Source organism: Tachyglossus aculeatus, assembly GCF_015852505.1.
Source record: "Tachyglossus aculeatus isolate mTacAcu1 chromosome 12 unlocalized genomic scaffold, mTacAcu1.pri SUPER_6_unloc_1, whole genome shotgun sequence".
Lineage (NCBI taxonomy): Eukaryota > Metazoa > Chordata > Mammalia > Monotremata > Tachyglossidae > Tachyglossus > Tachyglossus aculeatus.
In genome coordinates, this window is record NW_024044828.1 from 10,239,830 (window position 1) to 10,254,364 (window position 14,535).

The 14,535-nt window shown below is 48.7% G+C and overlaps 1 protein-coding gene across 3 annotated transcripts in view; it reads left to right on the forward strand.

Moving 5' to 3' along the window:
• The window catches only part of DMTF1 (cyclin D binding myb like transcription factor 1), a 36,714-nt gene that overhangs the window by 20,321 nt on the left and 1,858 nt on the right, over positions 1-14,535 (forward strand). For all 3 annotated transcript variants that reach the window (XM_038741542.1, XM_038741544.1, XM_038741543.1), the window contains 10 exons: positions 1,228-1,304; positions 2,482-2,639; positions 3,781-3,813; positions 4,951-5,060; positions 6,814-7,042; positions 8,455-8,606; positions 10,610-10,819; positions 11,199-11,284; positions 12,813-12,971; positions 13,094-13,480. In XM_038741542.1, the coding sequence (XP_038597470.1) occupies positions 1,228-1,304; positions 2,482-2,639; positions 3,781-3,813; positions 4,951-5,060; positions 6,814-7,042; positions 8,455-8,606; positions 10,610-10,819; positions 11,199-11,284; positions 12,813-12,971; positions 13,094-13,480 (1,601 nt within the window). The remainder of the gene's footprint in view (positions 1-1,227; positions 1,305-2,481; positions 2,640-3,780; positions 3,814-4,950; positions 5,061-6,813; positions 7,043-8,454; positions 8,607-10,609; positions 10,820-11,198; positions 11,285-12,812; positions 12,972-13,093; positions 13,481-14,535) is intronic.

The window sequence follows — 14,535 nt, forward strand, 5'->3', positions numbered from 1 at the left end:
CCAGCCTGGCTTTGGGGCCACCAGAACGGCAGAACAAAAGTGGAACTCTCCCATCCTCCTGTCTCTCCCCACTTCAATCCATATTTCACGCCGCTGCCCAGATCGTCTTTGTCCAGAAACGCTCTGGGCACGTTACACCCCTCCTCAAAAATCTCCAGTGGCTACCAGTCAACCTAACGCATCAGGCAAAACTCCTCACCCTGGGCTTCAAGGCTGTCCATCACCTCGCCCCCTCCTACCTCACCTCCCTTCTCCTTCTACAGCCCAGCCCGCACCCTCCGCTCCTCTGCTGCTGATCTCCTCACCGTGCTTCGTTCTCGCTTGTCCCGCTGTCGACCCCCAGCCCACGTCATCCCCCTGGCCTGGAATGACCTCCCTCCTCACATCCACCGAGCCAGCTCTCTTCCTCCCTTCAAAGCCCTACTGAGAGCTCACCTCCTCCAGGAGGCCTTCCCAGACTGAGCCCCCTCTTTCCTCTCCCCCTCCCACCCACCTTACTTCCTTCCCCTCCCCACAGCACCTGTATATATGTATATATGTTTGTACATATTTATTACTCTATTTTATTTGTACGTATTTATTCTGTTTATTTTATTTTGTTAATATGTTTTGTTTCGTTCTCTGTCTCCCCCTTCTAGACTGTGAGCCCACTGTTGGGTAGGGACCGTCTCTATATGTTGCCGACTTGTACTTCCCAAGCGCTTAGTACAGTGCCCTGCACACAGTAAGTGCTCAATAAATACGATTGAATGAATGAATGGAACTGAAAAGCCTGTGACTACCATCAGAACAGGAGGGGATGTTGGGTGGAGGGGGTGGAATCTGATTCAACAGATAGACTCCATGTTAGCAAGAAGAAAAGTCTGTGTTTTCACCGTCACTGATTTCTGTTACAATTCTAGCCTTTTCTCTGTGGGGTTAGCAGTGTTTGAATTTCTCCTTTGTTTCAGCTTTTAAAAACCAAAGTACTATATACAAAGATAAAAACTTTTTTTTTTCCTTTGGGTAGTACAGTAACATTGAATAAGAATGAAACCAGAAAGTCTGAAAGTAGGTTTGCTTGATAGACGTGGTAAAGGGTGAGTCATGACTAGAAGTGGTTTCTTTGCGGTGATATGTACTTTCTTTTCCCCATTAATTACACACTGTAGAAAACCAGTGTATTTTTTTCCTTTTTATATTTGAGTGACTGCCGCTTCCATGATTCCACATTGTCATCTTCTACAGGGCATAAATGGAAACAAGGAATGTGGTCGAAGGAAGAGATCGACATTTTAATGAGTAATATTGAACGCTATTTAAAGGTATTCCTTATGACAAATTTACTGTTGTCGCTATCCTGTCCTTTTTAGTCTGACTGATTGAAACAGTATTTGCTGCCCATTGCACATGATTAGGAGCTTCATTGATTTACATGGCTTCCATTGATTTGAGTGTTTCTTATGTGCGTAATTGGTACTTTTTAATAATTTGGAATCATTCTTTGAATTTCAGACTCTATGCAGTCTTCCATTGCACAAAAGATTCATTTTTGACCCCTACACCCTATAGAGATATGAGTGAATGTACCTGTTTGAAACCTCTGCCTATTATAATGTAACTGGCTAGGTTTACATAGAATAATCACACCCGGGTGCCAGTTTTCATCTCTGAATGGCCTTAACTGGAAGTCCCAGGTAGCTCATCTTATATTATGTACCCAAGGGAACTCTTCCAAGGTGAGAGTGTATTTTGTACTGATAAGCTTTCTTTGCTAAATCGAAACTGATAGTGGAATTATTTTTTTAATCTTATAGACACATGATTGGCTCTTGGGGAAACGGGATAGGCTGTAGTTGATGAAAATACTGTTCTCAGTTTCCTTTTGTCTTTTAGTGTGCTTTTCATTCTGGCTTTTGCCTGCTCGTACCCTATTGTTACTTTATCCTTTTTGAGACACTTTTTTGAAAGGTTTTCTGACCACTGGTTCTCCCTGGGAATTGGGTCAGCCCTATTTCTTGTGCACATTGGTGAACTGAGAGGTGACATACTATTTGGAGGTTGATAGAAGAGCCAGAATTAGATTTGTTTTCCTGGTACTAAGCTTGTGTCCCTTGTCATTTGCAAAAGTGGAAAGCTAGGCCCAGCAGCTACATGAAAAGAAGTGATTTTTAGAAAACTCTCTTAACATTGAGAAAATTTAACTTTAACTTTTAAAAGGTATCTTATCATGCAGAACTTTCATTTCTGGAATTGAGTTACTGCTGGGTGGCTTCTCCTCTGCCCCCCCCCCCCCCCAAATTATTTTTTAAGATTCCCTTCATAGCTTTTTGGCGCAGTTTTCAAGTTTGTGCTTGGATTTTAATGGTGCAGTAAATGTGCATGCCATTCTTTTTCTCAATGTCATTCATCAGATTTAAAATGCAAAACTTTTAAAAGCTTGGTGTGTCCATGTGCGTTTTTGTGAGAAATCCCTAAAACAGACAAATGTAACCCATTTAGGCACGCGGAATAAAAGATGCCACAGAAATCATCTTTGAGATGTCAAAAGACGAAAGGAAAGATTTCTACAGGACTATAGCATGGGGTCTGAACCGGCCTTTGTTTGCAGTGTATAGAAGAGTGCTTCGCATGTACGATGACAGAAACCATGTGGGAAAGTATGAACATCTATAATGCTGCATGTTTTCACTTGTGACTAGGGACGAATCCCTTTGGACTGGTGGTTTGTCGTGAATGACGATAAATATAACCAAGACTTAGATGTGGAGTAACAGTGGGCTAGGAGGAATGACTCACACTTTTAGTGATTCTGGTCTTGTAAAGTTCAACATCTCTGAGGGTCAGTGGTTTTGCAGGTTCCAAGTGTAAAAACAAGCATCTTCACCAAGACAGAAACAGGGCTGGGAGGCGTGGGGTGGGTGGTCGGGGTGTGTGAGAATCATAGGTATTGGCTTTAGAAGGTCTGATTGAGTGAGCGGGCCTGTGGTTGTTCATTTGCTCATCTTGCCGAATCAAATCCTCTGCCCAAATCTCCAGTTGCAGCTGGATCCAGTGACCAGCCCGGGTCATGGAGTTTTTAAGGCTGAATGAACATGTGGGGAGAGAAGCTAGTTTGCGTCAGTGATCGTGGAATCAAGACAGATGTACGGTTTGGCCCGTAGACTCAGAATATCAGGAGTTCAAATGGCTTCCGGAACTGAGCTACCTCCCTTTTTCCTCATTAAAGGAGAGTTTTCCAAATCTAAAGCTGCTCTCGCCCGAGCTCTGCTGCAGCACGAGGCGGGTCAAGGAGAGCTTTCAACCCGAAGCAGAAATCTTCTAAGCAGCTGAGGGGCAGATTTTGCTGGCATCTCTTTTATTTCTTTGCTGATCTTAAGAGGGTTTGGCCCAGCTTTTCGTTTTGCTTCGTCTGCACTGAGGTTAAATGTCATCATCCTGTCTGGAAATAGTAGTAGTTTGGGCCCTTTGTTAAATGAAGTTTGGGATGAAACTAAAAATGAACACTTCAGAGGTTCACAGTCAAGATCGTGAACCTATTTAATAATGCCAAGCATTTGTTTGTGACTGTCAGTAAAAGCTGTTGTTGGATTATCTATATTGAAAGTCCTATGTTGATTTAGCAGTGGAATTTATTACGTTTTTATTATGTGCCAAGCTCTGTTTTACTCAACTCTAGGGCAGGTACAGGATGATTTAGCTACTTATGCCTTAGGGCAGGAATTGGATTTTAATCCAGACTCTCCCATTTTCTCTAACCCGGTTTTAACTGATCTCAATTTATTGATTGACCCTCTCTAGGTATACTCCTGAAGAAATTGAAAAGCTCAAGGAGTAAGTTTCTCATTTTGTTGATATAATATTACTGAAACGCTTGCGTTTTAAATGCAGTTTTTACTGTGAACCTCTACCAAGAGCTTTGGAAGGAAAACGCGCCTGTGAACAACCTAAGCTGGGGTGATTCATGGTTCGCTGGGATGTTAGGGTAGAGCCAAACACAATCGGAGTCGGGCAGAGCGCACATGCGATCTCAGAGTGCCATGGGCTCCTGTTGCAGCAACCCTGAAGAAATTCAATTGGTCTCTTGAGGTTGCTGGGATATTTGGAGCAGAAGCAGGTCTGAGTTGCTGTGGGAGTGAGGAGGACCTGAGCCCAGTTTCTACCTCCTGACTCAGGGCTGTCTCGTTTACGTGGGGCCTGTCATTTTATGGGCCGTACCCCGCCCCTGGTAGATACTGTGTTGATATCTACCCTTGGCTACGTGCGCCCATCCTTGTAAACCCACCGAGGACACCGTGGAAGGCCTAGAGGCAGCGCCTTGCCCTGTCTTCTTACGGTGGAACAATTGTCTGGTATCGCTGAAGATAAGGGTTCTTCAACTTTATCCAAGCCCTTAAGTACCCGAGCAAGACCTTCAGTGCATCAAGAAATCCAAGTAAGATCCACGAGATGAGTAAATCAGGAGTTCTGAAGCAAAGGTAGACAGGGATGTGAGGTCTTACAGCAGGATGGTTGGAAGTAAGTAGGGTCCAGAGGAAAATTGACATCCTTTTTGGTCAGTCAGTCAGAAGTATTTATTGAGCGCTGACTTTGTGCAGAGTACTGTACTAAATCTAATACTGATGGTAGAATGCACTCACCAGACACAGGGCCTAGACCTCGTGAGGCTCACACAGTATTAAGGTTTGGGTAGATGAGGCACAGAGAAGTGAAGTCACCTGCCCAGGTCACGCACATCTATCTAAGTTCATTATTTTCTTCTGAACCCGTAAAAGTGGCATTTTTCCGCTCAGCAACCATGGGGGCTAAAACGGGCCACATTTTCAAACTTAAGCAGCTAGAATTTTGCCGCCCCTTGTCAAAGCCAGTCAAATGGGAGGGAAGAGTGAACACCGAATGACTCTTTCGGTAAAAGTTGGGAGACTCTCGCCCCCATTGAAGCCAGTGCTAATGATCAGGATTTTGTTTTAGGCTCCGGATAAAGCACGGCAACGACTGGGCGACCATAGGTGCTGTGCTGGGGAGAAGCGCGTCTTCAGTTAAAGATCGATGTCGGCTCATGAAGGACACCTGCAACACAGGTACCGTGCCCACGTGCCTGTGCCATCTTTCCTGCTGCCCTGTCCCGTTCTTCATTGCTCACAGAATCATTTGACCTTCTTGTCCAGACTCTCGCCTGGGAATCACTCCCACTAATTCTCCCTGGCCAGAGACTTAGAGGCCTGTTTTTGGCTCACCTTCTTTGCTTTGCCCCAGGATTTAGGGAAAGAACTATAGAGCTGGAATGGGTCCCTTAAGGTTATCTGGTCCAAGCCTCTACCTCCAGGGCAAATGTTTGCCCTTGGTTATTGATTCCTCTCTGAAGGAGCTCCCTGATGGGCAGGCCACAGATTTCCATGGTGCTGTTCAAATACTCTGTTGCCCTGACAGTCAAGAAAGCTTGCCTTGCATCTAAACACAATAGTAATAATAATAATAACAATATATTTGTTAAGCACCTACTATCTGCCAGCCCCCATACTAAGTGCTAGGTGAGATACAAGATGATCGGTTAAGCACAGTCCCTGTCCCACACAGGGCTCAGAGTCTTCATCCCCATTTTACTTATGAGGTCACTGAGGCACAGAGAAGTTAAGTAACTTGCCCAGGGTCACAAACCAAACTCCCTCCTGCTTTTATTTAATCTTATTTCTGCTTGTTCTGTTGCAGCAGACTCTGAGAACAAGTGGTTGTCAAATACTCCCCTTCAAAGACCCTCCAGATATCTTGGGACAGTGATATCACTTCTGCCTTCTTGTGTCTTTGCTTTACAACCCAATTCCCGTAACCTACTGTCACAGTTCCTAATCTCTGCCCCTTTCATGACTTCTGTTTTCCTCCTTTCTTATTTTTCCTTGGAAATTGAAGTCTGTACTTTTGAAAAAGTATGTGGGTGTTAGATTAGGTGGTTGCTGTATTCCAGACCCAGTTGAGGGCTTAGGGGTGTATTTACCGCTTACGTCTGTCTGCCGGGTTCCACTGTAAGCCCTCTTTCTCAGCAGCTGGCTAACTGCATATTGTGTAGGAAAAGTGTCTGTAGTTTTTTATCCTCTTCTGTTCCTGAAATTGCACCTGTCTGGGGCCAGGAGCCCCTTAAACCATGGGCAGTTGAAATTCATGTGGAAGAGAGGGCAAACGGAAATATATCTTTCTGTGAAAACGCCAGGTATTTTCTCTTGTAGCCCACCAGCGGCTCACACCAGTCATGGGGCAGAGGGGGTTTGGGGAAGGAGAGGAGAGTGTAGACAGGGGTCCAGAACTCCCCCGTGAGCTACGTACTGTCGGATCCGGCTAGGCAGCCTGAACCTCAGGGAGGGCTAGAGGTGGAGACCCGTCTGCGGGCCACATGCAGTGGCGGGCCTGGTTGTGAAAAACTCGAATCCTGACCGTTGACCAACGAGCCAACTAGCCTGCTTTGAATCACCTCTTTCTGACTGGGGTTGAGCAACTGGCCCATCTATTTTCATTGCCGCTCCTAGTTAAATGTTAGCCAAAAGACTTTTGGCAACTTTCATTTTGTTAAAGATCTCAGTCTGTGAATCCACAGTATTTCCACCGGAGAGTCAGCCCCTCCGAGGGAACCTGGGGCTGAAGGGCAGGACCAGACAGGCATTCATCCTCCTTCTGCTGGGCGGTTTGGGAGAGGATAATTGAGATGAGCTCTGAAACTGAGGCCTACTTCTTCCAGACCCCAGAAATAGCGAGACACAACCGTCCTTAGCAGGAATGGAGTGGGCATCGGTGGTAGTGGTGGTGGTGGTGGCGGCAGTAGCCTAAATGATTCCCTTCTTCCAGGGAAATGGACAGAAGAGGAGGAGAAAAGACTGGCGGAGGTGGTTCATGAGCTCACAAGCACCGAGCCAGGCGACATCGTCACCCAGGGCGTGTCGTGGGCGGCCGTGGCTGAGCGGGTGGGCACCCGCTCGGAAAAGCAGTGCCGCTCCAAGTGGCTCAACTACCTGAACTGGAAGCAGAGTGGGGGCACAGAGTGGACCAAGGAAGACGAAATCAACCTCATCCTGAGGTTTGTGCCTCGACCCCTCCCCACCCCCACCGGGAGGGAAGAAAGTTGCCATGCACAGCCTTAGTTATGCCGTCGCTCGCCCTCGCCCCAGCCCCCTCGGCGTGTGTCACGGCTGCCGACCGCCCTCCCCAGAGAGAGCTGCTTGGTTTGAGTTCCTGACTCTTTCATCTTGAGCTCTTTTTTGTTTTGTGTTTTGTTCCTTTTTTAGTGGATTTAGTGCCTGTGCAAGGTGCCAGATTGAAGGCCTGGAGACTGAAGTCCTCTCTCGATCCAAGGAACAGGTATGGCACAGGCAGCGGCAGTGCAAGCTTTTCCACTGTCCCACCAATGTGCCTCAGTCCTGGCCTGGAGGGACCGTGTGTCTAGGGACAAGAGGGTTATTCAGTCTCCACGCCCTTCAATCCTTGGCTGCTCTGCCGAGAAGCGGGGGAGGGGGCCGGGGGGACGGGGCGGGAACGGGAGGGAGACACAGCCAGGAGGTTCCTCACCACAGCCAACAGCCACGGCCGGCCCTCGGGTGGTCATCTTTCCCAGGCGCTTCTCTGGCGATGGATCAGGGAAAGGCTCCCGGGCCCAGACTGGCTCTCCCATCTCATCCGGAGCTCAGTGCTGCCTTCGAGCCACGCTGAGCCTATTAACTTGGGACTGAGTGGGCGTGGGTGAAGTCAAGCAGGGAATTGGCTTGGAAGAATTCATGGGCTTCTCCTGAGAAACTTACGGAAATTAATACGTTTTCGGGAAAGTGAAATGGTGGTGGTGGCTCTTTTGGCCCTAGTAGAATATAGTTCACCCCAGGGGATCTTTTTAAAGTGTAAGTGGTCATCCATTGTACAGATTAAGAAACAGGCACACAGAGGCTTGCCTGTGGGCCCGCAGTGGGCCGATCAGCAAGCAAAGAATAAGACTCAGGACACCCAACCAGTTGTTGTAGTAGTAGCAGGAGTAGTGGTAGTAATGGTAGTAGTAGTAGTATTGATTGAAGCCCACTTGGTGAAGTGCACCATACTAGGGACTTGGGCAGGGCCGATAAAGACGTGATATGTTCCCTCCCCTCCGAGGACTTCACACTCCGAGACCACCTGGCTCTCCAGCCTAATGTTCCCATCTGTTCCCAAGCAACCTCCTCCCACCCATTTGCCGTCAAACACTCCGATTGCGCCTCTAAAGGCTTCTGTTGGCTGGGGAAGCTCCCCAACTCGGTGCAGTTGTACCTACGCAACTACCCAGCTGGGCCACATCTTCCATCTGGGTGACAGAGCTTCTCTCCGCCGGCCGCGGTGCATCCTCCGAGTTCAGCCATCCCCGTTGCTAACTTGCCTTTGAGCAGTCACAGCAAAAGACAAAGCAGAGTAGCATCTCTGTGCATCCCCAAAGCCAACCCCTAACGAATACTCATTTTTGTAACCTGTCAGAATAGCAGAGCTTGAAGTGGCCGATGAAAATGACATAAACTGGGATCTCCTAGCCGAGGGATGGAGCAGCGTCCGCTCTCCGCAGTGGCTCCGAAGTAAATGGTGGACCATCAAGAGGCAGATAGCAAACCACAAGGACGTTTCATTCCCTGGTAATGTATTCCTCAGGCATTGGCCCTTTCTCTGTGGGAAAAGTCAGTTGCCTTAGTTTTGAATTGGGGTGAGGGGCTCTTAATTGTGGATGAATGTGGAAATCTACCGTATTTAATCCTGCTGACAACTGGCTAGTCAACAGAGTAGATCTTTCTGAATTCACCTTGCTCTAGAGCACCAAGGCAGGCTGTCCGTCTTTGGCTGGGAACTGGTCCCGTATAGCTCATTAAATACTTCTGGCCATGCCTCTGAAGGCGCAGCCTAAGTTTCCAAAGTCCATTTTGACAGGGTTCCTCAGTTTTCCCAGGGAACACCCATGGACGTAGCATTATGTGGCCAACTTGCTACTCCCTGGCTTGTCGTGTTTCCAGAGTGGATTTCTTCAGCAGTGCTTGGCTAGTGTTAGTGCCCGGATCCCCGTGGCTTGGAGAGACTGAAGAAGAATCCTGTTCCCTGAAGCCCAAATCCATAAAATATGGCAACTGCATGCTTCTTCTCTGCCTCCAAGAGCCATTAATGAGATCTTGGGAGCAGTTTAAGCTTCTTAGAAGAAAAGGATTATACAAATGTCTTTGAACATAAGCTCTTAAAAACATCTGAGTGTGCAGTTTTGATCGATTCCGTATATGATTACCCTACCCAGGGCCCTCAGTTAAAACATTAAACGATAAAAATCAAATCAGATGGAATCGTTAGCTCCGTGACACTCCCTATTTTTCTTCCCCAGCCAGAGGAATACCGGTTAGTCGCCGATGTTGATTTGGAAATTAAATTATGCTCTGTTTCTATCCGCTTCTTAAATTTCTGCCCCTTTGACATCTTTCTGAGTTTTGGGAGATGAGCCAATCACTGAGGCGTTTTGCCTGACCATGACTATAACTGAAAAATCTGGTTTGTTATTTAAACAACCAGCTACTGTTGCTTCTTGGTATCTGAGGTTTTTAGAGACAGTAGTAAGGGGCTATAATACAGTATGGGGCCAAGTCCCCTCCTGTGGATTTAACACTGTTGGGGCCAGATCTTTAATTCCCCCCACAGTTTTTCTGGCAGGAGGGGTTGCATAGTGGTTGAAATGTTCACCAGACAATTGTAAAGCTGGGGGAGCCAGACACCTTGTAAACTGGTTAAGGCAAAGGCTTGTCTCTCTGAGAGGCAGTAGCATTCCAGTGGTGTTTATAGTGAAGCGTCAGCCGAGTCCCTCCCTCCTTCCTTCCCTCTCTTCTGAGCTCAACAGCTTCCCCTGAGGGCAGGAACTCTATCTATTTTGATGAAACCGGGAACATTGAGACGCCATTCCCAAATTAGCTGCTCCTCACCCTTCCCTCTTGGCTGTGACAGGAGAGCAGGCAGATTGTAGGATCAGAGCCCAAGACCGGCCCTCCTACAGCCCTAGCCCAGCAGGAAACTAACCTGCAGATCTGCCCAAATGTGGAAATCGAGAGCCACGGGGCAGTCCTGATGCCCAGAAATTAGGGGGTTTCTTGAAAATCTCCTAGCTCAAACTACAAAAATCCAGGCTGTATACTGAGACCTGTTTCCTGGCCTGCAAAAGCCATCTTGATACAACAGTCGAATATGGTGATGCCCTAAAAGTCTTTGTGTGTAGACCCAACTAAACAAAAAAACAAAAAAACTACCAACCGGAAATTTAAAATTCAGTAAGAAATTTGCAAATTATAAATCCCATGGGGCTGGGATTCTGATCCATTTTGTAGTCTGTATAATGCCTAGCACACACTTGATGGTTTAATCAGAATGAGAGGAGTAAAATCAACCATGGTTATTTCCTTAGTTCATTTGGGAGCAAGAACTATCGAACATGTAGAACAGAGCAGAGTTTTGGTTTAAGAAATTCAAAGAAGCTTTGATCTTCAATCTGCGTAAGAGCTAATGGTGAACAAATCGTGTATTCCAAATGCTTTTGCGCTCCTCTCTTTTCCTAAGATCCTGCTCTGTTTGAGGATGACATGTTTTCCCTCTTTCTCTGCCCATCTCACTCCAGTTTTAATCAAAGGTCTTAAGCAGTTGCACGAGAACCAAAAGAACAACCCAGCACTTTTGGAGTCTAAGTCGGGAGCCGGGGCAGCGAACACGAACTCCAGTTCTGGCGTTCAGCATGTTCAGATTCGGGTGGCCCGCTTGGAGGAGAGCCCGGGGATCCCTCCGAGCCCCATGGCAGCCCTGCAGATTCCGGTCCAGATCACCCACGTGTGTAAGTCCCTTTGCTGGCCAACCACAACCCCTGTGGAGGGGCGCGGGGAGAGGGTCTTTGTCTTCCCCCAGAATCCTGCAGGGAGTTGCTTGGGGGTTCTGGGAGCAACCCAGTCGGGGCAGTTATTTAGAGAGGTGTTGGAGGGGAGAGTGTGCTGGACCCAAGAATGAGCGAAGTTCTTTGGAGAACAGCAGCCTGGTTTCCCTCTGGGCCTGGTCATTCCAGTCCCCCCCCCCCACACACACACACACGGTTCAGGCAGCTTTCTCCTCCGCCCAAATCCTTCTGAGCAGCATCTTCCATCACATATTCTTTTTCCCTCCCTGGCCTTGAGGTTTGTCAGTAGCAAGTGTCATTTTCCCCGTTTCTCGAACTACAGCTTCAACAGAACCCCCTCCTGCCACCATTGACTCGGAGACGATTACCCTGAATAGCGGAACACTACAGACATTTGAGATTCTTCCGGTGAGTAAAATCAGAGCGGGCTGTTGTGTTATCCTCAGCCCCGTCATTCGCTTCCTGAAATATCCACTCTATTAGGAATCCAAAGCCCTGTAAGAAGTAAGGACCCAGCACCACCTCCTCCTTGGCACACAAAATCCTCCCCTGGCTTCCTGTGTCCCTCAGCATCGAACAACAACTCCTTACAATTGTCCCGCCTTACCTAGCTACACCCTGACTTGGCATCAACTCGCCCCACCTCACCTATCTGCTCTCTTCACTGCTCTTCCCCGACCTGTTCTCTTCGTCCTTCCCAATCCATTCTTCCCATCGTACCTTGTTCTGGACTGTCGTGCCTCCGTCCTCTCATTCGTGCCGTTCCTCCAGCTTGGAACTCCCTTCCTTCTCCATCTAGCTTTCCTCGGTTAATTCCCTAAATCATATAAATCCACCAGCCACCTCTAGTGCTTACAAATGTCATTATGAAGAGAATTGAATTGAAGGGTTAATTATATGCTTATTACCTGGATTTTATGTTGAGGTTCTTCTGAAAGAGGATTGCAGGTAAGTAAACTGCTTCCCTTTTGGGTTTTTTGTTTTTTAATCCCTATAATGAAATAATCTTGGCGTTTAAACCCTGCATGACAGAGCAGAGAGGGTGCCTTCTGTTGTTCATGTTCATGCCAGGAGTGGCTTTCATGTCCTGCGGGACTCGCTGATCCTGTCTGCAGTGTGCCACCATTGATACTGTGCCTCTCCGGGAAGCACGCTAACTTCCTGCCGTGGACCTGGCTTTTGGGTTCCGTGTTGGGCCTTAAACAAGGGCTCTGCTCGATGTGCTTGTGCCTGCCTTGGGACTGGGCCAAGATAAAACCGGGCTCAGAGCGCAGTACAGTCCCCCTCTTCCACCCACCACCCCCTTCTCTAACGGGTACGACCAGTTGGGTGTGGGCCTGGATGGTGACTTGGTCACCCTCCCCAATACCCTCTCTCCTTGCAGTTTGCACCCCTCCCCTCCTCCCAACACCCCTCTGCCATCACCTTCTGGTGATCTCTACCTGAGCCCACAGCTGAGCAGGGAGGATCTGGTCAGAGGTCGTGACGCCCTCCGACTTCATCTCTCACCCGCTGTCTGTGAGCCCATCCTTTATTAATTAGTCACTTCTAGGCCCGGAATCCCTCTGACTTCCCACGGTCCCCTCCCACCCAGGAGATGTTCAGAAATAACAGGGCAGGGCAGGGCAAGCCTATGAAGAGGAATGCTTGGCTCTGACTGACAGTGTCCTTGGGAAAAGAGTAAAGAGTTGCAAAGAGTTTCTCACCCGGAGTGAGAATTGACTTATTTTGGGCCTATAAAGTAAGGAAGAATGCCGACTGTATTCTCTTTACCTATTTATCTCATGTGTGGGGACAGGCTGGTGGAAGCGTTTTGAGACTGGTAAATGATTTCTATTTATTGGCAAAGTAGATTAACTGAGGAGGGTAGGAGATAAATTAACCAGCCCAAATGACCTTTTTATGGTTTTTTTGTGTGTTTTTCTCGTTCCTATAGTCTTTCCACCTCCAGCCCACCGGAACGCCAGGCACTTACTTACTCCAGACCAGCTCGAGCCAAGGTCTTCCCTTAACGCTGACGGCCAGCCCCACGGTGACCCTCGCAGCCGCCGCGGCTCCCGCCTCCCCGGAGCAGATCATTGTGCACGCCCTGTCTGTACGTTGTTCCCGAAACACCCCCGGCCTCTTGAGAAAGCGCGGCGGCAGCCGCAGCCAGCACAGTCGGTCCCCGAACCGGGCCGGGACCGGCTCCAGTTGTTTGCGTTCTCTCCTCTGCAGCCCGAACACCTGCTGAACCCAAGCGATAACGTCACGGTGCAGTGCCACCCGCCCAGTGTCATCATCCGGACCGTAGCAGCTGAGGACCTCACACCTTCCCTGTCCCAGGAGGAGCTGGCGGCGGTGGACGCGGACATTCAGCCAGACGAGTTGGCCGCCCCCCCAGAGGCCCTAGAAGCAGACCCTTTCCCGGGGGAGCTGCACCAGGCCAAGCTGACGGGTGGGGAGCCGTCCTTTACCGACGCTGACACCCCCAAGTTCAGTGACCAGCGCAGCAGCGAACTGATGGGTGGGGTGGTGGTCCGAGCGGAGGAGGAGATCTCCGTTCCAGACCGCAAACAGGAAGAGGACCCTTCGTCTGCTTTACCCGGTGCTTACGTTACTGAGGTGAGAGGCAGTTGGAAATCCCAGAATATAGCCACCGTTGGAGGCGTCATGAGTTGGATGGCCAAATAAGAACATTCATCTCTCCGCAGGGCAGCTCCCTCAGTTTCCCACCAGGCCGTAGCTGTGCGTTTCCAAGGAAGGGTGTTGTGAGGGCAGCGGGGGTGGCCTGGACCAGATTGTGGCAGGGTCTGTTGTTTCTTCCTGCCTCCGGAGTGGGGTTGAGTCAATTATGAAGGGTCCTACTTGGAGAGAGGAACTAAGGTGGGATGCAGGGTCTCCACCCACAAACATCTCGAAGGAAATAAAAGACACCATCCATCCTGGCTGGTTGAGTCAGTCACCTGGGCCGAATGGCAGGGGGCAGGACTAGATGATCTCATAATGGGAAACAGCATGGCCTGGTGGGAAGAGCACAGGCCTCGGAGTCGGGACCAGGGTTCTAATCCCAACTCTGCCAGTGGACCCTGGGCAAGTCACTCACTTCTCTGTGCCTGTTTCCTCATGCCTAAAATGGGGATTAAATCCTACTCCGTCCTACTTAGTCTGTGAGCCCCATGTGCGACGGGGACTGTGTCCAACCCGCTTATCTTGTTTCCACTCCAGTGCTTAGAGCAGGGCTTGACACATAGTGAGTGCTTAACAAGTACCATAATCATTATTATTATTATCACTAAAAGTAATATTAGCTGTGTTACTTGTTAAATGCTTACTTACTTGCCAGGAACCGTGCTAAGCGCAAGAGAGGTACAAAATAATCAGATTGGACACAGTCCGTGTCCTACAGGGGATTCTCCATCCAAGGGGGAGGAAAAACAGGTATCCCCATTTTACAGATGGGGAAACTGAGGCACTGAGAAGCCAAGAGACTTACCCATGGTTACACAGCAAAATCTGGATCATAAGTCAGACCTCCTGACTCCCAGTCCTGCCTTTTTAAGCCACACTGCTTCTCTGAAGGATCCTTCCCCTTTTGTGATTCCTAATGTTTGTTGGCTATACACCATGTAACACAAACAGCCCCGCACGGCCTGTTCCAGGGAGCATCGGAGTAGATG